Source organism: Mobula birostris, chromosome 3, assembly GCF_030028105.1.
Source record: "Mobula birostris isolate sMobBir1 chromosome 3, sMobBir1.hap1, whole genome shotgun sequence".
NCBI lineage: Eukaryota > Metazoa > Chordata > Chondrichthyes > Myliobatiformes > Myliobatidae > Mobula > Mobula birostris.
The window spans coordinates 121371806-121397207 of record NC_092372.1 but is presented as its reverse complement, the minus strand read 5'-3'; the positions used below and the strand labels follow the sequence as shown (position 1 = coordinate 121397207).

The window sequence follows — 25402 nt, the reverse complement described above, 5'->3', positions numbered from 1 at the left end:
GCAGTCTATTTCAGACCACTCTTGGCTTTCAACACAGGAGACCATTTTGCCCCATCAGATCTGTGCCGGATCACAGCACAATCACATTCCCTGACTGATGCTCATCTCCCCAGGTTTGCGTCAATTCTGCCGGGGGGAGCTTACAGTGGTCATTTAGTCCACCTGCCCAAACGTCTGTGGGATGTGGGAGGAAACAGAGCCACAAGATCACACGGAGAACATCCAATATCCAGATGAAGGGCACCAGAGGTCAGGACAGGACAGGAATTCTGAAGCTGTGAGGTAACACCATGCCATTCTAAGGTGCCTACTACCTTGGAGCCTTTACCAGCCTGGCTGCTCTCGGTGACTTTTACATTTGTTTTCAACTGTCAGAAAAAGCAAGGATGGGACAGTTTCTCTATTCACAAACAGAGCATAAAATAACACAGCCAGGAGATAACCTCTTCCAGCCCAGGTTAGATCAAAGCTATTCTTGGAATGTTCCTACTAACAAGCAACTGGCTTATGAAAGACAAATGAAGACTATCGACTATTCCAATCCTTATCAGAGATATTTGAGCTCTGCCCCCTTCCTTAATAAATTGGCTTATATAGCCAATCTGGTAGTACTTGGAATTGTAAAATGATCTGAGCAATTGCACTATTACAAGCACAGGGTGTAACTACACTTCCAGAGTCAAGTAGCTGATTATTTGAGTCTCACTGGAAGTTCATGAAAAAAAACAAGGAGTGTATTTTAGAAACTGACTCTCAGGCTATGGGTTGGAGCCCTCTAAACAGGTCAGTTAAATTCGCCAACATATTTTGCAAATAGCTTGGTCTTGGAAGCAGTCCTAGAAGCACCCTGGGCAGGAGAGGTTTTTTTTGAAGAAAAAAAAACATGCACAAACATGCACACAAATGGACAAAATAATTAGATACTTACCACATTCATTGCCTGGATTCAAGAAAAGCACATAATTAATGGGAATGAACACAAATTTTCATTCAGTTAATCACAACAGTGAAACCTGCCCAGATTATCTTTTTTTTTCAACAATTCCTTCTGAGTAAGGGGGTTAAATTGAGCTCACACGATAGCTTTGTACAATGGGACTATACCTTGTTCGAGCAGGCATGTACTAACACCCACAAGGCAAAATCAGTCATTGGTTTATGATACTTGTATCAAGATTAAACTAAAACTCCAGCTCAAACTCTCTGCTTGGATGATGATACAAGTCATGCTTATTTGGATTAGATGTTTACTAAAAAAATTATGTTGCCTTCTAGAGTGAAGATTTTGTATTTTATATAGCTGTTCCCTCCCTTGTTAATACTTCATTACTGAACATTCCCATATTCAGATGACTGATATCAAGTCTCATAAAAGGCATTCTACATGAAACATTGGGACTTGATAAGAGGAATATTTCAGCAAGTGCCTGTTTTTGTTTAATAACAAACTTAAATGATCTGGCCTCAGCACCACTTTTAAAGATTTTTTTGATGTCATTGTGCATTAGGGCTGGAATGGTTTTGCACTGTCTTCAACTCAAGCTATATTTTTATCTTCAGTTATAATGGAGTTTAATATTTCTGTACAAGGAGTTGGTGACCTTCTTGATGATACCTGCAAAAAGGTTTAATTGGTGATCTGATTCAAACAGCTTGCACCAGCTAGTTCTGTGGACTGAAAATCTTAAGCATTGGTTCAGTATTACAGAGGAATGTTTCTAAGCAGGTTTCACTGGATAAACGAAACAAAATGCAATCAATAGTGGTGAGAATTTTTCAAACATGCATGATAAATATCTTTTAGGAATCCTATTAATTCTATAGGATATTTTTCTTTAAAGATGTTCAAAGTTTCAATAAATCTGATCCAAATGAACAACTGAAAAGTGGGAACAGGTCCGAGTTGGCAGCATATTGTCTGTAGGGATTAACTTGCACTTGGGAGCACTGGCATTCCAACTCCACCCTCATTCTCTTGTCCATTTTCAACATAGGGGCTGCAGCAAAGTCCTCAAGAATAAACACGCAAAGGCCACAAGAAGTTCCCACCTCCCAGTTCGCTGCTGACCAGTCCCCTAGATGAAGGTGCACTCTTTGACAGTCACTGAACCACCATTTCGCATTTAAGACTTCTACAGATCTATACCTCTGGTTCTTGCCGATAGGTCAATGATTCCATTTCCTAACATTGTTTTTAATTTTGCTGGAGATGACTATTCACTTTGCAATTGAATAGCTTCATGCTAATGTTGAGGCAGCAATTAGTTGAAGAGTGAAATAGCAGTAAAGGTACAAATTGCTCTACTTTGAAATGAATTTAGTTTTGCATCAGTTAATCTGAACTGGACTAATTTCAAGGTAATCCTGAATGCTACAATCTCATTGAGTGCAGAAGTGACCTTGTCAATGGAAGCTTTAGGCTTTTGCTTCATTTAGTTAAAATGAAGTGACTTGCATTTGTATAGCACCTGTTTCTCAACACTTCAAACTACTGAGTAATTATTTTCTGTTGTTGCAGCCACTGTTGTCTCGGCAAAAATGGTAGCTACCTTATACAAAGCAACAGCCCCAAAACGGAAACAATGAAACTGATGACCATATCCTCATCTTCAAATGACATTCAATTAAACCTTTCAACGGAAACTGACTTATTCTCTTCTGAAGGACAACACACTATAATGATGCAGAACTTTATCCAAAGTTAACAATAAACACTAGAGTAAGGGGTGAACCCAGTAACTCCCAACACAGTACAAGACCATTACTGAGTGGATACCACAGAACTAGATACAGTAATGGATATAAGTGCTCTGGATTGTATCAAGCAACTTATGCTCCAGGATTTAAGGTTTTCCATGCAAGCTTCACTACCTCTGGGGGCTCTTTGAGTCCTGTAAAGTTTTAGAATTATTTTCAATTGGTGTTACTGTTAATGGGTCCAAACAATAAGAGAGAATTATGACCATTTCTTTCCACTTAATGTCTGGTGAGATACTTTACTGCTCAGTCCAATACAAATACCATTGCTCCTGCCATTGTCCTCTCTCCCCATCTGCTTGCTACTGTGCTGAAGACAATTGATCTAAAATTATTGGGAAATGTGCCATAGGATACCAAAACCATCTAGCAAAGACTTTATTGCATCTTTACAGCAAAGGTAGTACCTCATTAGAAAGGTCACTCACAAGGGCAGCTTCAAGTTGGTTTCTCCTACCAAGTCCAGTGGTTGCCTTTCATATTGACTTGCGGTATCACTTGTCACCATCAGGGACAGCATATCCTGATGAAGGGTCTCGGGCCGAAACACCCACTGTTTATTGTAGAAGCTGCCTGGCCTGTTGAGCTTCTCCACCCTTTGGTGTAGGTTGCTCTGGATTTCCAGCATCTGCAGTACCTTCTCTGCCTGGCATTTATTGCCCATCTTCCATTGCTCTTGAAATCAGTGGCCTGCTGCCTTCTTGAAATCTGCCCAGGATAGTGATATTAGGATCTGAATTCAAGAAATCGCACCCAGAATCTTCTCCAACCTGGGATCCCCACTAGTAGCCTATCATAAGCTGAAGAGAATTGGTCAAATAAAAGAAATGGGGAATACGGCCAAGTGGTGAGCACTTCAAGGCTGAAGTCATACCAATGGCTGGAAATGTAGTTTGCAGCAACTTTCCTCCAGTGGTCACTACTGTTCACTTTTGAGGCTACAACCAATCAGCGCTGACAGCTGAGGTCACGTCTCCATTGTCCCTTACAGTCAGGACCATTCTCTTGCCCGCCTTATCACAGACATTGGTTCAGGCTGGGTAAGTAAACATTTTGTCTCAATGGGCCATTATTGAGCCTTTATAACTGCATCCATAACCATTGAACTGAATATGCATACTTAAAACACAAAATGTTACAGATTTCAATGTAGCCTTTGGCTTATTAATGATGTTGAATTATTGAAGGTTGACAACCTCTGTGGTTGTTGTTGGTGGTAGCAGCGGCGGGCTTGGGCGGACAATAGTACTGCCGTTGAATATCCGTGCAAACAGGTAGAAATCGCACGAGGAGGAAAAGCGTGGATGATGAAAATTTTGAAAACTGAAGATACTGGAAATCTAAAGCAAAATCAGAGGTTGCAAGCGGAACCTTTGTTTGCCACCAAAGCCCGGCAAATTTCTACAGGTGTACGGTGGACAGCATTCTGACTGTCTGCATTGCCGCCTGGTATGGGAGCTTCAATGCACAGGATGGAAAGAGGCAGCGGAGGGTTGAAAATTCAGCCAGCTCAGGCATCAAAAGATGATGCCCTCAAGATGGGGGCATCCATCATTAAGAACCATTGTCACCCTGAACACAGCCTCTTCTCCTTACCATCATTAGGGAGGAGGCACAGAAGCCTGAAAACCCACATCAAAGCTGTAAAAACAGCTTCTTCCCCTCTGCCGTCACATTTCTGAACAGTCCATTAACTTTATCTCATCTTTTGGACTACTTATGATTATTGTAACTTGAAGTATTTCTTTTACGACTTGCACTGTGCTGCTGCAACAAAACAAGAAGTTTCAGGACATTGGACGGTGATAATAAAATTGAGTTTGGGCTCTGGACTAAGAGAGGTGGTCAACACTTTGGGTCTATGACCCTTTGAGTGAAGTGTTCAGAAAGATATGCTGAGAGAGTGTGGAGGTAAATGGACCGCACTCACTGGACAGGCAGGATAAACGATACAGGGATTACCACATGAAGAGGTGCGTGGTCCAGTTGTACACTGACTGTCGGACTTCCAAGCTCTCATTAAAAGTCTGGCCAAGGCAACCCAGCAGTGAGTACTGCTACTGCACTCTTTATGGAACTCCCCGCTGCTCCCAAGACACAGGCTGCTGTGTTCCAGTGTAGCTAATCTGAGAGCTGGTGTCAGCCTGTCAAGAAAGCTCCTTGTAAGGCAAATATTTCCCATTCAACACTGCAGTGTATTTATTGAAACAAGTGCAGTTTTTGTTTATACAAGATAAAATTACAGGCCAAATAAATCATGGGCAACTGGGCATGGTTTATAAAAAATATCTCGGATTTAGCGCTGTGTTAGATGACATGTTAACCCTTTGCGTGGGTGCACCATGTGCTGAGCACAGTGCCCCTGTGAATGACTGCAGATCAGATGCAACAGCAGTTACTGTAAACAGCTGCATACTCACTTGACTGAGGTCTAATGTTCTGTTTATAATGGGTACAAATTCACTCCAGGGAGGGAATTGACCAAGCCCTCTCTGCACAGAGCCAGTAAGTATTTAACACACAAGCTATCTGCTAGGTTTAGTCCCTGGGAATCTAGTAGCATTTCTGCTATATGTACAGATAATATTAAGAGCTTGGGTATATAAATGAAATCTTAATGCAAAAGATGCTGTTGGGTATCGGTCATTTAATGCTGATGGGGGGGGGGGGTAGTGTTATAATGGTTAGATAAGGTGCAGGCTCCCCAGACTGTGTCAGGTTACTTTCCCTAATTATTGACTCTAACCGCACGATGGCGGAGATCAAGAACACCTCATTCATCAATGTTTCGGCGATCTCATTGCAACATACAAAACCCTTACAAGGCAAGAAGGCTGGAAGCTGAGAGAATGTTTCACCTGGTGGAAGATTCTAGAATAGGGGGTACAGTTTCAGAATAAACTGTGTGCTGTTTATAACTGGAATGAGAAGATATTTCCTTGGTCAGATGGTAGTGCGCCTTGAGAGGGCTGGAGAAGCTCAGATATTGACTTTGCTCAAGACAGAGTTTGACAGATTTCTGGACATTGAGAAAATCAAGGGACGCAAGGATAAATCAGGAAAAAATATTCCCCAAGACCCAGGACAGGACAGGACAGGCCCTAGTCTCGTTGCTAACATCAGGAAGGGAATACAGGAGCCTGAGGGCACACCACACACTCAATGATTCAGAACAGCTTCTTCCCCTCTGCCATCTGATTTCTGAATGGACATTGAACGCCTGAACATTATTATTTATTTTTCTTTTTGCACTACTAATTTAACTATATTATATACACACAAATATATATATATATACACACCCTGTACACATACAGTACATACATATATATACATACTTATGCATATATATACACACACATATACATACTGTAACTTAGTTTTCATCATGTATTACAATGTACAGCCGCTGCATGACAACAAGTTTCACAATAAACCAGTGATATTAAAACTGACTTTTCTCTGAATAACAGCCACGATCTCAATGGATGGCGGAGTAGCACAAGGAGTCGGGAGGCCTCCTCCTGCTCCCTTTACGGGTGTTCTTATCACTATTAAGAGGGGCAAAGAATTTGACTATATGTCAGACAGGGTACCTCTGATCAAGGGAGACCAAATGTGTCCTTACAAGACATCGACAACCATTAACATTGCGTCCCTATCTGCTCCAAGGTTTTCTGGTGTGTTGAGATTACGTGGACACCATCAAAGATTTGCAGGAGTTTACAACCGTTCAGTACTTCGTTTGTCTAATGTGATCATGGTTCACAGGAACAGAGCATTGTCATTATTTTAACCTTTTGGATGGGCACATTACAAGTGGTGCCAGCCATTACATGACTGGTCATATTTCAAGTTTCCTTATTAGTGCCTGCAATCACACTACCGGTCATATTTCAAGTGTCCTGAGGTAATGCTGCACCAGTCTTGCCAATTGCAGGATTACCCTGGAATGAGGCTACAAGTCAGTAGTGAGGTGTGCTGGGAAAATGGGAGTAGGAAGAAGTGGGGTTAAATTACACTTCAAGATTGTTTCTCAATACACCTGGATCTTTCAATATACACAGTGACTTTCAAAACCAGGAATTTTGTATGATTTAAAATTTTGACTCAATATGGTGGGAACAAGGGATAGACTTTCATGGGATCTTAAACTCACTACCAACTAATTTGCTTAGTTAAAAACTGAACTGGAAAGGAAAACAATGAGTTTTATCTTCAAGTTAAACCAAAATGTTAAGGTGTCATTTCCAATTGGGATCCTATACTGAATAATTTTTGCCAATGATTAACAAATATACACAATAGAATATATGGTGGATGCTGAGGAGATCTAGAGGTTTGCTGCTACTCTGAATCTGAAGGTGGCCTTGCAGCCATCACGCTTTTCCAGGGGCTCAACTCAGGGTGTGAAGTTAACGGAACAGGCTTTATTTCAAGCCATAGACTCTGCAGCTGTCTTGACAGCACCAAAGTTTGCAACAAAGTCTGTTGCAAATTTATATCTATATTCTGAATTAAGCAACAATGAATTTATACACTGACATTTTAACATGCACAGTAATAATTTTAATATGGCAGGCAGTTGATATACATGAAAATAAATATATCTCTGTTTTATTTATTGCTATGGAATTCAGACATTGAGTATTTGTAATTAAATTACCAATGACAGCCTGCCTTCCAATATCTAGACAGCTAATTTTACAAACAAATCGACTTAACCGGAGGAAAACAGCAGATTAACTTGGGATGGTTAAGCACAAGGAATCCAGCATCCGACATGAATATCCAGAGCATTTCCATAAAATGCACAGGATCATCAGGTGTGTCACCTTTTACATTTGTCACTGTGTTTATTTACTACTTTTTGCACCAATCATCTTCCAAGACAGGATTATAGAGACAGATTCAATAGGAAATGCCGGATCAGGCAGTTTTGGGCAATACATACATACTGATATTGGGATTACTCAACCTTCCCTACAAACAGAGCAGAGATCAGAAATTAAAAAAGTGTTGGAAATGCTCAGCAGGCAGCATGCCGGGGGGGGGGGGGAGTGGGGGAGAGGGGAGAGGGGGAGGGGGAGAGGGAGAGGGGGAGGGGGAGAGGGGGAGAGGGAGAGGGGGAGGGGGAGAGGGGGAGGGGGAGAGGGGGAGGGGGAGAGGGGGAGGGGGAGGGGGAGGGGGAGGGGGAGAGAACATTCACTGCTTTCAGTAGAACTTCCATCTTGTTCTGATGAAAGGCCATCAATGTCCAAAATTCATTATCAAAGTATAAATACATGTCATCATATGCAGGCCTGAGACTCGTTTTCTTGCAGGCATACTCAATAAATCCAATAACCATAATGGAATCAATCAATCAATCAGCATGAAACGTTAGCTCTCCTGTCACCCCACATTTTCAGCAACCACAGTACTTCAGCCCTTGTAAAACAGATCAGCTCAAGAAGAGATCTTCCTTTTAGGTCAGTAATCAATTTTCTAGGATTTAAAAGCAGATATTGATACTTAGAGGGCAATGAAAAACTTAAATACTGTAGGTTGGAGACATCCTGATGTAACTGGTTGGCATTAACAAAACAATACCATAACCAGCAGGGGGCAGCACAGTTGTGTAAAGCTATTACAGCACCAGCAATCCGGGTTCATTGTCTGCAAGGAGTTTGTACACTCTCCCTATAGCCTCAGAGGTTTCCTTTGGGTGCTCTGGCTCCACCCACCACACATTCTAAAGATGTATAGGTAAGCAGTCAATTCGTCACCTGGGTGTAGTTGGGTGGTAAGAGATCACTGGGCCGGAAGGGCTTGTTACCATACTGTACCTCTAAATAAAAATTTTAAAAAAACACAATCCAGATATCATGATGTTTATGTTTTGTTGGTGAGAAAATGGATTCCACCCATTTTAAAAAAAAGGTGTTGCTGGAAACTTACCCAGCTGGGGCTCATATTTCAAGTTCATCAGCACTGATGGCTACAAAAAAAAAGCCCCTGGAAAGGCCTCTGATACATAGAAATTATCTCCAGTACAAGAAGCGTAAGTGAACTGTGGATACAAAATCAATGTCCCAGCACAGGCAGTTCCATTCTAATCTGGATGGCAAGTTGGTGCAGGCTTTGCTTCTCATTCTGAGTGATAAATGCAGGCTGCGTGCCACACTGGTTTGGTTTCTGTTATTGGGGCTGAAACAACCATTGTGCACATTGGCGAAACCACATGGACACTAACATCGCTGGAAGTGAACAGAACAAAACCGTCAATGCTGAAAATTGGAAATAAAACAAAATGGGTGGAACTTGCACAGTGATAGATGGAGTGGATTTTAGAGATATGTAAAACAACTTTCAGGTGCCATCTTGGGTGGAGGAGGAGAAGGAAGGAAAATTTGGACCACTATCTAGGCAGAAGAAACATGTTTACTTCTCAAACTTGAGATAGGCTTGGGGTTACAGTAACTCTGTTCATACACAAAATGCTGGAGGAACTCAGTATGGAAAAAGGAAACAGAGACCTTTCGTCTGGATGTCCACTGGCCATATCCATCCATAGATGCTGTCTGACCTACTGATTTCCACCAGCGTTTTTTGTGTTGCGCCAGATTCCAGCATCTGCAGTCTCTTGTGTTTCCACCTTAACCTGGCTGTTAATTGATTTATGGAGACGGAGCAGTGCTAAGTTAAATATTTAATATTTCCTGTGCAGCTTGTACGTACCTCATCAACCCTCACTTCTTCCTAGGTTCTACGTCCTAACTTTGTCTCATAGTTGCAGATAATTTACTCCTACTATTGTTAGGATAATAACAATTACAAAGAAAGCATGGCAGTGCCATTACTTCCTTAGGAGTTTGCTACGATTCCGCATGACACCTAAAACTCTGACAAGTTTCTATACAGGTGTGTGGTGGAGAGTATATTGACTGGCTAGCTGCATCACAGCCTGGTATGGAAACACCAATGCCCTTGAATGGAAAATCCTACAAAAGGTAGTGGACATGGCCCAGTGGATCACGGGTAAAGTCTTTCCTACCATTGAGCACATCTACATGAAGGGTCCTCCACCAGCCAGGGCATGCTCGCTTCTTGCTGCTGCCATCAGGAAGATGGTACAGGAGTCACAGGACCACACCACCAGGGTTAGGAACAGTTATTACCCCTCAACCATCAGGATTTTGAACCAGAGGTGGTAACTTCACTTGTCCCAAAACTGAAATGTTCCCACAACCTATGGATGCACTTTCAAGGACTCTTTCTCTCATGTTCTTGATATTTATTGAACATTTAGTATTATTAAAACTTTCTTTTTGTACTTGCACAGTTTGTTGACTTGCGCACACTGGTTGGTGTGTCTTTCATTGATTATATTATGGTTATTATTCTATTATGGATTTATTGAGTACGTCTGCAAGAAAATGAATCTCAAAGTTGTATATGTTGACGTCTATGTACTTTGATAATAAATAAAGTATATGAACTTTGATTGTTGGTGTCACCGCACTCCACCAATGCAAATAGCAATTTTGGCAATGCATGGAGTTCATTCTACAATTCAAAATAATCATCCCAGAACTTTTAAAAAAATGTTCTCTGTATTTTCATCACATTGTTCAGGCTTTGGTGACATAGGAACTTCCAATAACTCCACACCTCCCTCCCAGTCTCTGCCAATCCAAACTCATTTACTTGCTGGTTGGTACATTTCTGAAAGAGCTATATCAAACACTTAAATATGTTAATGAAGATCAAACAGATTGCAGATGTTGGAAATCAGAAATAATGGAGAAAAGAAATGCCAGTCAGGCATGATCTCTGAAAAGCGAACAAAGTTAATTTTTCAGCTCTTTGATTTAAATGTTTCCAGCATTTTTTGTTAAACATTCTAAATGACCATTCTGATTTCTCCACATAAAGAACTACTTCACATGGAAATGCATCAAGTCTCAATGTGACTTTTTTTTTAACTATTTTACCAATTCATTTTGATTACCGAAGTTTGTCTTCCAGATCATATTTCACAATGCAGATTAGAACAAATGAGTTTTGCACTTACTACCACTTGCAGGACTTTCCCATCATTTCCTACCGATAGTTAAATACTTTTCACTATTTCATGCATACCTTAAGCCATGCCTTATATTGAAGTTTAGTGAAGTCCTTCACAGAGGAATTCAGAAAGTTTTGATGAAAGATCTAAGAACTGGAAATACAACCTTCAAATAAAACCTTGTTAAAGAGCTTAGTTCTGGATTCCCTTCCTCATCCAAAGGCACAATTGCCACTTCCTATTTGTAAGCAGTCCTCCCACCATTTTTTAAGAATAATTTTAGTTTAACCATTCTTATAGATAATGAGGCAATATTACTTTTGGCCAGACTTGTTCCTATTTTGTCTGGGTGGGTAACACTCTGGTCTTGTTAGAGAACTGCAGGCTCTGGAGAGTGGAACAAACCCTTCTGGCCCTACGAGCCACATCACCCAGCAACCCACCGATTTCATTCATCATTCAGGTCCTTGCTGTTTGGCGTGGGTGATCATGTCTCTCCATCCATCACGGTCCCTGACCTTCCGAATTGTAGTCGTTGCCTCCCCTGTTTCTAACCATGTTGTTACTCCATCTCTCATTTTCATTGTCTGTCTGCCTCTGCTTCTTTTTCTTCCAGCTTTCCAGTTGTAACCACATGTTCTAATGTCTCTCTTCGCATGATGTGTCCAAAGAATTTTGATTGCTGTTTTCTGATTATTTTAAAGTAATGTATGTTTTGTTTTTGTTCTCTGTGGAACTTCTTCGTTGGTTATCCTGTCTGTATATGATATGCATAGCATTCTTCTGAGGAACCACATCTCTGCTGCATTGATTCTTTTTTCCATTGCATTTGTGATGGTCCATGACTCACAACCATACATCAATATAGGAAGAATATAGGAATTAACCCCAGCCTAATTAACCTACTAATCAGTGCGTCTTTAGAATGTGGGAGGAAACCAGAGCACCCAGAGGAAACCCACATGATCAGGGAAAGGATATAAAAACTTCTTACAGACAGTGTCGGAATTGAACTCTGACACCCCAAGCTGTAGTAGTGTAGCTCTAACCGCTATGCTACTGTGTTTTCAAAAGAGAGCTTAAACCCATTGCTCCTCTCATAAGGGGCCTAAACAGATTGCTCAACAACACCATAGTTCTTACCGCACTACTGTTATGGGGTAAAATTATACAGTTTGACGACCACCTTTCTCGCACTGCAACAGAGACTACACATAAACTTGCTCATTGGCTGAAAAGCTCAAATTTCCAAGGTTATGAAAGGTGCTGTTGCTAAATCTAGACTGATTTTTTATTTACTTTTATTCAGTTTTGCAGAAGCTGTGGATTTTGCTCTTGGCATTTACTAATGATGCAAAACTTCTCAGAACCTCTCTCAGAAGCAAGATGGAAGATTATTGACTGACAATGGATTGACTGGTATGCCTGTGTGTTTTAAATAGTTCAATTCCCATCTTGCAGCTGCAAGGATTGGTCTCCAAAGGAGAAAAGGCTGCAAATGCTATACTCACTCATAATTTGCCACTAAACTTAAATTTAAAAATACACTAAGACTACTCTTATTAAAATATTCTTGAAAGTCAAACAAAGCTTCCTAAATTTCTGCACTTTGATGCAATATAGCTTTCAGTTCATCACATGCCGAGCTCTGGTTTAGTCAAGACTTGCCGTAACATTACTTTCTCTACCCTCATTCTCACAGGCAATATACAACAGAGCTTGATGAACTGAGATGTTGATTGCCTAAAAAAACTTTTCCCAAGTAACACCTGCAATGGCCGTGCTTCTCACAGTTGCTGTCTTGTACTGTAAACCAGACCTTAGTGCTTTTAAAGGGCCCACTGAAAAAAACAGAGAATAATTCATAACCGTCAACTCACACGGGATTAACAGAGAGGATTTTCTGTGTTCTCAAAGCTTGAATGACACTTACTGATTGTGCTGGAGCAATTGTTACTAAGTTTTAATTTTTCAATTTTGTCCTCTGTACTCCCCAAAGCCCTGGTTTAACGGTCAACCATCGTCAAAAAATAATCTGTTCACCATCACGTTGCTGTCTTGGAAACATGCCGTGTACAAGTTGCTTACCAAATACCCTGCCGGACTCCTATATTCTAGCAGTGACTGCAGTCTAAAAGAATCCTTTAAGGCCTGTTGTTAAAGTTTTATGGGATTTTCTGGAATTGTATACGGTGCTATAGAAATGAAAGTTCTTCCTCTTTACAGAGATATCATTAGTTTTGCATCCTGGGGTTCCATCAGATTTGGGTAAGGATAGGAACTGGCGGTAACGGACAGAGTTTCCATTATTTCAGCTGTACCTTCTCCTGACTTTTATTCCTCCTCCCTGTGACCATTCAGAGAACTCCATGCCTCCAAAACCCCACTCTTGCTGGTGTTTCTCATCCTAAAAATTGGCAGGGCAGGAATTCGCCAGTAAAGCAGATGGTGCAAAAATAGTAGTACTCTGTGCGAAGGAATTCTTGTAAACAGCACACAAGCTGATTGGCTGAAGAATGTCCAGTATGATCCAGGAACCAGCTACTCCTGTGAGCCAATTCCCCAACTTCTCCAGGGAAACTGATGTATAGGAAAAGAACCCGATGGATTTCCAAAGACCCAGCGTGGGAAATTAATACAAGCTGCTTTAGCTGCACAAGAGGGAATCAGTCCTGCTAAATTATCTGAAGCTCGAGACCAACAGGCACGAAAGAGCAACTGCCAAAGGTGAAGGGCTCTTTCTTGAAGAGTCGCAATGCCAGGCAGGGCAAGCATGCACAAAGGTGGCCTGCTTGCAAGGTGGAATTCTTCAAAATGGAGCCTGACATCTTCTAAAGTCTGAATTACTAAAAAAAAAGTGAGAAATACTTAACTCTGAATGGGGAAATCAAAAACAAAAGAGAAACCATTTCCCATTTAAAATATTCTGTCAGGACAGGGATGTAACTAAGGTTGGGCTTACGCCTGAAATAATTTGTTTACCCCGTCTAAATGAGAGACTTTTCGTAGGCTACAACGCACAGCACTTGCTGCTTAATTGGAAGCCAATGACTCCATCTTTCCATTGGCCTGAGTGGTTCACCAAACACAAACAATTCAAGAGTGGTTGTTGCACTGAGCAGGCGACAAGACAATCCCCTTGCGACTTCACATCTTCCTGCAAGGGCTGTCCCCCAAAGTTTAACAAAACCACTAATCTCACTGTCAGCAGAGAAGAATTATTATGCGAATAAGCCCAGAAAAACAAAAAAAAGGTTGAAGTTCAGAACCAGCTTTTCAATCATGCAGTGTGATGGGTGTGTTTGATGAGGTGGGGAACCAGGCAAAGAAACAGCGGCTGGACTGGAGGGGTTAACAGCAAATGCATGCTTGGTGATAGCTGAGCGAAAGAATAAGGAGACTGGCTACAAATTCAGATCAATATCCTCCATGTCAATCTTGTAAACTTTTCCTGAATAAAAAAAATGACCTTCAGCATGATGAAGTTGAATTAAACCAATGTATATCCAGCAGTAATATATCCATCACTAGGACCGACTTATCAAACAGGGGCATACACTGAACTGTATGAAAGTCAGAAGACTGCTCTTCCCAAAATCCAACCACTGAGATCAGTTGGCACCATAGTAGACCTGCATAACTATATTTAGTTCCCTTTAGTCATAACTCAAAAGCTTGAAGAATGGAAACCACCAATGTGGACCTTATGAAAACGGAATCTATGCATAAATGCGCCATCAATGGGAATGAGAATCAGGATTATTTTATGTTGGGAAATGGGATAGTTGGTAATACAATGGGTTCCAGTTAATTGGTCTATTAGTTAATCAGGGCAGCTGCTTATTTGGGACAATTCTAAAAGTACAAAAGCTAATGGAGAAAATAGCTGGGATTCCCTTCATTTATTTGGGACACTATGCTGCTTAATTGGGACAGAAGATTGTTGCCAAACAGTTTCTCACTAGCGTATTTGTGTGGCTGTTAGGTATTGCATGTGCTTAGAGCAAACAGTTTCTAAATAGTATCAGTTGTGTGTGGCTGTGATCAAAATGCAGTGACTTTTGTCACTGACGGTTAGCAAGAAACAAGCAGTTGGACAAAATCAGAACCGTTTTGTTCACTGTGGTTTCAAACATTCTGGCTTGGAGATGCCAGAAACAGCCAAGAGTGAAAATGAAACAATTTCACTATTTCAGCAAGTTAAGAACCATGAAGAATTTGAAGATATCAACAATTATCTTGAACATTACAATGAAAATGATGATTTGGAGGATGTAATTGTTGAAAGCATTTTGCGAAGGCATTCCATTATCTGCACTAGGTGCCTGCACTGATTTTGTTCATTTACAGCAGGGTTTCCCAACCTGGGGTTCATGGACCCCTCGGTTATTGATAGAGGTCCATGGCATAAGAAAGGTTAGGAGCCCCTGATTTACAGTCAATCAAGAGAACATGGCAGTGTACTCTGGATCAAATCCTCCATCAATAATCACACAGTTTTATAATACTATAGTACTATTGACAGTGTTATAATTTGTTCTGTATTTAATTTAAATACATAATTTGTTACTTAGTTAAAATTAGTCTGTCCTTTTTATACATGTTTAACTATTTCCCTTAAGCTTCAGCTAATAGGGGCAGCCACTCAACTGAGCCAAAGTGCTACTGGTTTGATGTGTCCCAATTAACCAGGATCCACCATCATACAATTGTTAAAAATGATGCCTCAAGTCTTCACTGAAGAAATGTTCACCTTATATATCCCTCCTTGTCACTTGCCTGCTCACTATTCTAAAACCCACCTGAATGATAATTTGACCTTATAAGTGCAATTGGACACTAGTAACATTTGCCGAGAGCTGATGGCACTCAAGGAGCCATCTCACCTACTATGACAATTAGGGCAGAGCTGATCAAGTATGCCTGGGGATTTGCTGACATTGACCTTGGTTGTGAACTCTGGTGAAAGGTCACGCTGAAAACACCAGTCACTGCATTTGTCACAAGTGCTGCCTCCACTGCCCCGTCTTTCCCATTCGAATTTACTCTAATGACTGTACTCCCTGTTTTGGTGTTCAGATGTTCAGCAGAAACTTTGGGTCAGATGCTGGAGGTGACGAAAAGCAATGAGAGATTGTCACTCAACACTATGTCTGGTGCTAGGGGAAGAGGTGAATTTTTGGGGCCAATCAGATTCAGAGTGGCGGGGTGGAGATGCGTCTCTACCAAAGGAAGTGTAAGGTGCTCCTTCCCTCCGCTAGCCTGCAGGTCACCCTTGGGCAAGGTGTAGCACCTGCTTAGCCCCTGATCAAGGTTACGTGAAGCCACGGGATCAGGTGGTGGATGGTTGTATGAGCAGCTGGTGCGCATCACAAGCCTTGGTTGTGTGACCACTGATACCGGGCAGACAATCTCTGAAGAGTATTGATAATGGCTGGGGTCACCCATCTTGTAAAGACACTGCCCAGAAGAAGGCAACGGCAAACCACATCTGTAGAAAAATTTGCCAAGAACAATCATGGTGATGGAAAGACCATGATTGCCGAGGTCACACGACACAGCACATAACGTCCAGACGGAAATCACTCATAACATTAGCGGGGATGGTAGCAGGATCACGTAGAGTTGATGGGCAAATGGAACATGGCACATAATGATGATGATGAAGCGGATTTACAAAAGCTAGAAGGGAGCGAGAAACCCTTCAGCAACACACCTTTCAAATGGAAGGGGAGGGGTGAACAGAGGCGTCTGCCCTCAAGTCCCATGGAGTAAGGATGTGCGAACTCCAGACCTTTCTCTGGGGCAGAATAACGACCTGATGAAAGCACTTAATATGCACCACGTAGTAACGTGGCAAAGCTACATTTCCCTCTGCAATTGGGAATGCATGGGGAGAGAATGGCAAACAGACACCAAGAGAGGGCTCTAACGTCTTGTGCATTCCCATGCCCAGCAGGCCGGAGACGACGTGCAATTTCTCTTTGCCATTGTGACCTTACTTAAGGACAAGAAACGTTCTTCTGAGAAGAAGAGTCAAAGCCAAGTCTGATTTTGCCTAACCCAATATTTTCAATTAGCAAGAGGAAGGGGATCTTTGTCTCAGTCTATGGCCACTCCTGTCTGTGCTGCTGGTACAGGGTGAGGGGATAATGCTGTACAGACATACTCATACAGTAAAACCATTTTACAAGCTCTGGTATTTCCCTGCTATGACAGCCCTCCTTTAAGGGCTGTATGGTTGCAGCCATGTGCAGCCACATCCATTGGCAGAGGTTCAACCCAACCCAAGTTACTTTGGATGCAGTGCTCCTCGACATCCTGGCTCCATTCCAAGCCCACGTGGCTTTCCCCTCGCCTCCACATGGACGTGACGTGGCTGAGCAGGCACCCTTCAGTGTTTCTGCTCAGGCCCTGCACCTGCGCCCAGGCAGAAGGCAGTTCGGCCCATCTACTTCACTCCCGGTCACAAGCCAGCAGAGGGGTAAATGACAAACAACCTCCCTAATGGCTTTGATCGCTGTGTTCACCATCATGGCTCTACAAGCAAGTGCAGGGCACAGGGGTGTCTACCAGAACTCCCCAAGCCCAAACTGTATCTAAGGTGACAAGAGACAGTGTGAGAATGCTTTGGAATGATGGATAAAGAGACCTACTGCGACTCAGAGTAGTTGGCTAATGCTTTGTGTATCATCAAATATCTATTGGACTGACATAGAGATGGTTTAAACAGTTGGACATATGGCAGCAGAGAAATTGGAGAAATGGAGCCCCGTGACAGCTGTTTATTCCTCAGATCACTCCCTCCTCCTGAGAATTTGATCGACATGGACCATTCCTTTATATCTGTCCCAGTTAAGCAAATGTTTTCTGATACAAAGTGGAGATGGTAGAGGTAGCAGATGGTAGAAATTGACAGCCAGCATATAATTAGAGAAACATGAACTGATAGGCTGGATCCTACATTGGTGGGAGAAGTTGGAATGCAGAGAGTGGAAGAGATTGCCATAATCTTCCAATCTTCGTTTGATAGGGCCCAGGTACCAGACGACAAGAAAGTAATGACGTGACATCTAAGTTCATGGAAAGATACAAGGACATTCACTGCAACTGCAGGCTGGTCAACTTAATCATTGGAGGAAAAAATAATTTAGAGAAGGATGAATGAATTAATTAAAGATATCTGGCACTGATGGGTTACAGACAGACCACGTATGATCAACCTATTTGTAACTTTGATGAAGTTAAAAGCTTAATGAACAGAATGCAATGAATTATAAAATATTTTTGATATGTTAGAGGTTGGTTAACAATAGCCTCACTGGACAGGTGGGTCTGCGTCAGTTCAGATAAATGTTGCAAGGATATAAAACTCTAAGGCGTTTGAGACCAGACGATTGTAGACAAAACCTTCATGCTAAGACCACCTCATACAAATGTTTCTCATACATTTAAGTAGAATATTGAGAATGTGCCAATGTTAGCAAACCTGGGGAGTGGGGTTTAGTGAAGCATTAAGGATGATATTTATAATCTGCAACAGGTTGGGCAGATGAAGTTTAGAAGTGTTGATGTGTGGTGATGTACTTCGGCAAAATACAGCATAGGCTAACAATACAGTTCTAAAGATTGTGAAGAAATGGAAGAATTTGGAGTCCGATTTAAAAAATGAACTTAACTTGTGACTGAAATTATTGAAAGAGCAATTGGTAAAGCCTATGGAATCCCGGACGTGATAAATAGTTACTGTGTGCAACGGCAGAGTAGTCAGGCTGAAGCTTTGTAAAGATCCTGTTCAGATCACAGATTTGGGGCACGTAGGAAGAATTTTTTTGTTCTGTAGTGAGGGTTAATGACCCTAGAAGCTACTACCTGCTGACAGTACTGGAATCAAGGACTATCAGTGATTTCTGAAGGAAGTTGTACAGGCACCAGGGCTACTGGGACAGAGGGGAAGAACGGGACTGCTGCACAGAGAGCTAGCATGACTCAATGGAGCGAGTGGCCTCTTTCTATAGCTAACGAATCGGCGGGTCTACAATTGACTAGGTTCTCCTGTAATCACTCCTAAATGATACAAGGAGAGCGCCGTAATGAAGTTCACTCCATTTTGCGGGGGAAATGATTTTGAGTTACAGACATTTATGACCCAAATCTAATTGCCTCTTAAAGGTGGTGGTGGGCCTTGCTCTTGAACCATGGAACTCTGCATGGTGAAGTTATTTCCATAGTACTGCTAGGTGCAGAGTTCCAATTACTCCCCAAATTACTCTAAATTGGAAAAATAACCAACCTCCACTTGAATAGTCTCGGGTTGCACATGGTAACGATTATTTCTGGAGCCTGGAGTCTACACCAATCTCTCGTAACAAAGTTTAAACAAAAAGTCTGTGTTTTGTGGCTCTGGTCAATTTTGTTAAATATAAATTGAATCTCACCTTCATATTTCTCCCCTCCCTCCCCTTGTACGACTAAAGGATCCCGGCTAAATAGAGTTCCCTTCTGGTGGGTTCTTGGTTCTCCTCTCGCTGTTCCCTTCCCACCATTAGCAAAGCGACCGACCACCAGGCGGAACTCTCGAAGGCCAGCTGCAAAGCTCTCCTGTCTGTGGAAACATTGCTGTGCCTGAGATTGCTGCAGTTAACTGGGAACAGTAACTTGTGGTAGCACGTAAATGAATGCAGATACAGGTCTCGGTTCTCATTCTCAAATAGGGTCTGCTGAGTTTGGGAACGATTGTGCCAAGGGACTGGGCCGATACACAGGGTACCTAGATGTACAATTGTAAGCGTAAAAAACGTAAGAAAGTGGAAGGTTGGACTAAGGGAGCAGGAGAGTGGGAAGAATCAGTCTCACTGTTTATTAATTTTGCTCAGACAACCAATCATTTAATCCACATCTTTTTCAATGCCTTCCCCGATCTCCTCATACCATTCCTTTCCCCTGAGCATTCCTCTTCTGCTTCATTCATCTTCAGGAGCAACACATTTAATTCCAAGATCACAACAATTTCCCTGAATTTTCTTTTGCTGGATACTCATTAGTCTGGATTTCCCCAGCTGAAGCGAGAATTGCTCCTTGCCAACACCTTTATAGTGTACGTTAGGTCATCCTTTCCTTTTCTCCTCTCCCTCTCCCCCCATGTAATATCAAAATGTTTCATTAATTGGGCGAGGGTCAACAGCGGTCTCTCTCTACAATCACACGGTCACAGTCAAAACCTTTAGTACAGATTCAGGTTACAAACTGGAGGTCAGACTTGTAGGAGATCTCAACACAGACCTCAGACTAGTGAGAAGGAACCAAGCAGAGAGAAGACCTATTGCAAGGGAGCTAGCTACAGGGCATGCAGGTGAACCTCTGGTAGCCTTACACCTGCAGAGTGGAGAGAGGTTAGTTTACGAAGCACAGGCAGCTGGTTAGTTGGCAATTTCACTGCACACTGCCACAAAGCCAAAATTAAAGAAAAAGTCACTGTTATTAGCCAGAGAGAAGCTGAGAGCTGAATCTGAAGTATAGCAGAGTTCTGATAACACCGTGGGACGTTCAAGGAAAGGATGACTGATGCAAATTTGGTTACTCATGCACTTGCAGGGAACTGGGAGTTGATTTTGGTTAGGGTCCAGCAGATGAACCCTCCCTTCTGGGATGTTCGAAGCTCCACGCCTGTCACCAGTTCACTGAAATGGAAAGGGCAGCCACAAGGTCAATTGCGTTCGATTTGGAGAAGCGTTGCATCGGCTGTCCAGCTACTGTAGGCTTAGCACTCGGCTCTAATCAAGTAAGGATTTTCCAGCTGACAAGATTATGAGACAAGGGTCTCTGGGAACCGTGCCTTGTTCAGAATTCTTCAGTGGGTTAGCAATATCCTCCACTAAGTCATTAACTGGACTTTTCATACAGCACCCCTGCCCTGCCCGGAACGAGTAAACTAGGGGCACGTAGGTTTGCAATGGCAGTACACCGTGGACACCATTTTTTCTTGCATGTTTCTCCAGTACCTAACTCTCAGTTTGGTCTCAGTTGGGGAACAGAAATTCTTCCCTATTTTTGGGGCTAAACTCTCCCTGAACTAATGCTGCAGCTAGAGCAGAACCGTGGGTGCTTAATAGATTGCACTGCAGCGACACATACCACGCCACTTAACTCAACTTTGCAGGGTTTATGCCTCACACGAGCCTTCTCCAACCTTATAGGATCCCTTTCCATTGGAATGTACTTAATAAGCTTCTCTTTGAACCCATCAGTGTAATTCAGTATTATAAACGTGGCAAGTTCCACATTCTAAATCCTCTCTGGGTATCGTTTCTCCTGAACATACTGTATTACCAATCAATTTGTGTTTATATTCCTTAATTTTAGCCATTTCCAATGGATATTTCCTCTCTGTCCTTTTAGAACTCCCAGGTCAATCTGCACCTTTCATCCCCAGGATGAAGAGACCAGGCCTAGGACCAACCTTATTTGCAATTGTTCCTACTTTTTTTTTCTTTCTGAGCAGATGGATCTGTCCATTTTGATTTGGGACATTGAAGGACTGGATTAGCTTGTGGCCACGTAAGGACTAACAGTAACAACAGGAATTCTGCAGATGCTGGAAATTCAAGCAACACACATCAAAGTTGCTGGTGAACGCAGCAGGCCAGGCAGCATCTGTAGGAAGAGGTGCAGTTGACGTTTCAGGCCGAGACCCTTGGGTCGACTGCACCTCTTCCTACAGATGCTGCCTGGCCTGCTGCGTTCACCAGCAACTTTGATGTGTGTTGCTAAGGACTAACAGGTTTAGCTTGGATCCATGTGTTCATCTGGCCAACTTAGTGGCTCCATTATTGTCTTTTTTTCCACTACAGTCACGTACTCCTCAGAATTTTGTTACCCTGCTACACAAATCAGTAAACTGGCCATGTTCTCATGTGATTTACACTTTACTGATCTTAAACTGATGCGATGATACGCCACAGATATACTCCTGCAGCTCAAGGTATTACCAACCTGGTTCTAAATCCTGGAGCTCCTCTGTAGCTTAATGGGGGAGAGTTGGGATACGCCTTGAGAAAGGAGGATAAGTGTTTGGATATGGTCTACTTACACAAGGAAACTTTGAGGGAAATGCAAAATTTTAGCCCAGTTTGCTCGAGAATGGCATCATGTTGGCTGAATCATGAAATTCCAGCTGCAATCTGCATTACCGAGACTGTGGGAGGACATTTCGTGCTCTCTTGTTAAACCTACAATCTGGTAAACTGCTTCAGATTACCCAACACCTTTAGCAGGGCCTGCATTCTCCAACGTGGAAACACGACATGATATTTAGATCAAAGCAAGACAGCTTCCGAAGCTCCAGCAGGATCTCCCCCAGAAGGGCGTGTTAAATGAGCTGGAAGGTCCTAAATGGCAGTCCACTGAGAGATCAAGGGCTTTCATTTTACTGCTGGTTGCCTGAGCAATGTCAGTTTGTGTCTCAGGAAGATGGAGAGAACATTTAAGGCAACTTCACGGCCTGTGCCATTGAAACCATCCACGCTTCTCAAAGAGGTGTCTAAAACTAGAGGACTTGGTTTCAGAGTTGGAGTTAAGAGGGAGTTGAGGAAGGCCTTCTTTACCCAGAGGGTGGCTGTAAGGTGGAATACAGTGCCTCAATAGCTGATGCAGGCAGCCACTCTCACCAACAATGAAGAGTGAATACTTGAATTGTTTATGCAGGAAAGGTTATGGAACAAGTGCTGTGACTAGTAGAGACAGGTGGGTGCTGGTTGGCATGGTTACGGTGGTTTGAAGGGCCTGTGGCTGAGTGATTCGATGAGGCATGTGGGTTGACTTCAAAGGGGAACTGGATTTGAGGGGTGGTGTTATCAGAACTCCCTAGACCTGCTGTTTTAGCCTCAGCCAGCAGCCAAACACAAGGCCATAGCAGAGAAGCGCATACCTTTAGCTTGGACTGAATCTCACGAGCTTTCCTTCGGGCAAGAACCTGCATATGACTAGACACCTGCAGGAAAGAGCAAAGGGGAAGAAAAAGAAGAGCCTGTAACCATGGAGATGAACGTCCCCCGGATTCATGCCGGCTGCACATACCTTGATGCTTGCTTGGTACTCTCGAACTTTCTTCCTGGCTAACACCTGTATGTGACTAGACACCTATGTTGACGAGATAATTTGAAGACAAAAAACACAAATGAAAGGCAATGCTTCTGTCACTACTGTACACAGTGATTACATTATTAGTCAATTAGTTCAGGCATGCAGAGCCAGACCTTCCAACACCAGGCTCAGCCTTTCCCCATGCCCACAGAGCTCTGCAGCTGCACACAGCCATGCAATTGAAAGCCATCTTGCTTTTCCTGGCAGCCAATATCCCTCAGATTTAAAAACAAATTTTGCCTTTGTTTTGGAAAAGCAGTTTTGGGATTTGTTACTATGGCAACAAATAACAAACCTTTGATGGTAACAGAGGTCCCACGTAAAAACAACTGAATTGTTCTTAAGAATACTGTGGCCCTTTGGGCCTGTTATGCCCATATTGACCACTGAGTGCACGTGCACACCAATTACTGCAGCCCACTGGGCTCTAGTTCAATCACACTCCTGCTAAAAATAAAACCAATGACCTGAAATGTTAATTCTATATCTCTTTCCCTCCACAGATGCTGCCTGACCTGCTGAATTTCACCAGCTTTTGTCTTTTGTCGAATATGAAATCCTTCTGTATTGCCTACAAGGCATGAGCACTCCTTAACAACAAATTGGAAGTGATACTTATCGATTGAGAAATATTTATTGGGATTTGAATTTTTTTAAAATATTGGACATAGGTAAATGATATGATTCAGTAACGAAGTGAGTTGTGATGAACGGCAATTGACTTGAATTATTAACTCTTCATCTCAGATGCTGCCTAACCAGCTGAGTATTTCCAGCACTCTGTGACTTAAGTCAGAGACTTGAATTTGTTTGATAAATCATAACAGGAGATTTTAATCTCAATACGACTAACCTGAACCACCATCATGTTTGTAGTTTCCTAACCAGCCATATGTCAGTGAAATAGTGATTTGAGAAGGTGCATGCTAGAGGCTTTGACCAGATGCCTGCTCGAATAAAGGATTCCATACAGATTCCCCACTCGGCGGATGAGCTGGCATAAGGTTGCAGGCCATCTATCTGAAGTCAGCTGAGGCTGTGAGCAAGCTGTCTCTCCCAACGCCCAAAGAGCAGGATTTACTTAATCTGGGAAATCAGCTATTTCATCCTTGAAAGTCTCAGCTGACTTCATCCAACAAATGCATCAAAATAGTGCCATGCTGGTCAGACGATTGTGTTAACTCTCAACTTTTCAAAGCGACTAGTAATGGTATCTAATATCTAACCCTACTTTCCTCTGTGAAATTATTCTCAGATAGAGCAAAGAGATTTAAAAAATAAAAAAATAAGTATTTTTGCACATCAGGTAGAATTTCTTTGGAAAACACATTGGGTAGTGGAGATGGTCTGTTTGATTTCCAGAGTGGGAGATGAATGTAGGTGACTAATGACCTGCACGAATACCTTCAACACCTGTGCTGGTGGCCCTGGGGTTTACAGAGCAAGGAAGCACTGTTGTTTTTGTCACACTAAGTAAACGGTGAGATGTCCTACCGACAGATCCCAGAAACAATGATCCTCTTCCTCCCACTCTCGGAAGTGGATGGAATCTTACTCAGAAGACTGAGGGAGGAGTGTAAACTTCAGGAATCTGCATAACCTGATCTAATTTGGAATCCCTAACTAAGACTAGATAATTCAGTGAGATCTACACTCTGGATCAGCATAGTTGACAGCAAGCAAAACATCTTAAGTGACTCCAAAACATGCCAAATTAATACATGTACCATCATGTACATTTATTGCATGAAATAATTCAGGCTATATGGCCCCTCAAGCCTGTTCTGCTGTTTAGTGAGATCACAGTTCATCTGACTGTTGGCCTCAATTCAATAACCTTCAATTCCCCTCTGGCCCAGAAATCTATCCTAGCCTTGTATATAATTAATGACTCAGTCCCAAGCTGTCTAAGGTTGAGCATTCTTTAGATTCACAACCTCCAGAGAGTAGAAAGTTGTCAGTCTTATGAGAACCCCTCCATCCTCAGGCTAAAATCCCTAGTTTATGGTTTCCCACCTGAGAAATATCCTCATGCTTTGAAGAGGCTGATCAGAGTCTTCTCATTATTTCATAAATGAGAATACAGGCACAGATTTCTTAGTTTTACCTCACTGGGCAATCAACTGTAGCTCGATCCACCCCAGCAAACAACCTATTAAGTCTCCTCTGCACTTCCTTACAGCAAAAGGGACCAAAACAATCTACAACTCAGTCGAGTTGTAGTAACACTTCCTTACTTTTATACTCTACCTCTCTGTTACGATAAAGGCTAGCCCTCTGAACCAGGGATTCCAAACTTTTTTAATGCCCCAGACCCCTACCATTAACCGAGGGGTCTGGTGGACCCCAGGTTTGGAACTCTGGCTCTGCAGCTGTTTGCCAGCTTTCTGTGACTCTTGTCCAACTCCCAGATCTCACTGAAAGCTATTCAATGCAGATGTCATCTCACTGAGT

The 25402-nt window shown here is 42.3% G+C and overlaps 1 protein-coding gene across 1 annotated transcript in view; it reads right to left on the bottom strand.

Annotated features, from left to right (window-relative positions):
* LOC140195694 (transcriptional enhancer factor TEF-5-like) overlaps positions 1–25402 on the bottom strand; it is a 210672-nt gene that overhangs the window by 73902 nt on the left and 111368 nt on the right. Inside the window, exons 4-6 of the mRNA XM_072254407.1 lie at positions 22883–22945; positions 22734–22796; positions 929–940 (exon numbers count right to left, since the gene is read on the bottom strand). Of these exons, the coding sequence (XP_072110508.1) occupies positions 929–940; positions 22734–22796; positions 22883–22945 (138 nt within the window). The remainder of the gene's footprint in view (positions 1–928; positions 941–22733; positions 22797–22882; positions 22946–25402) is intronic.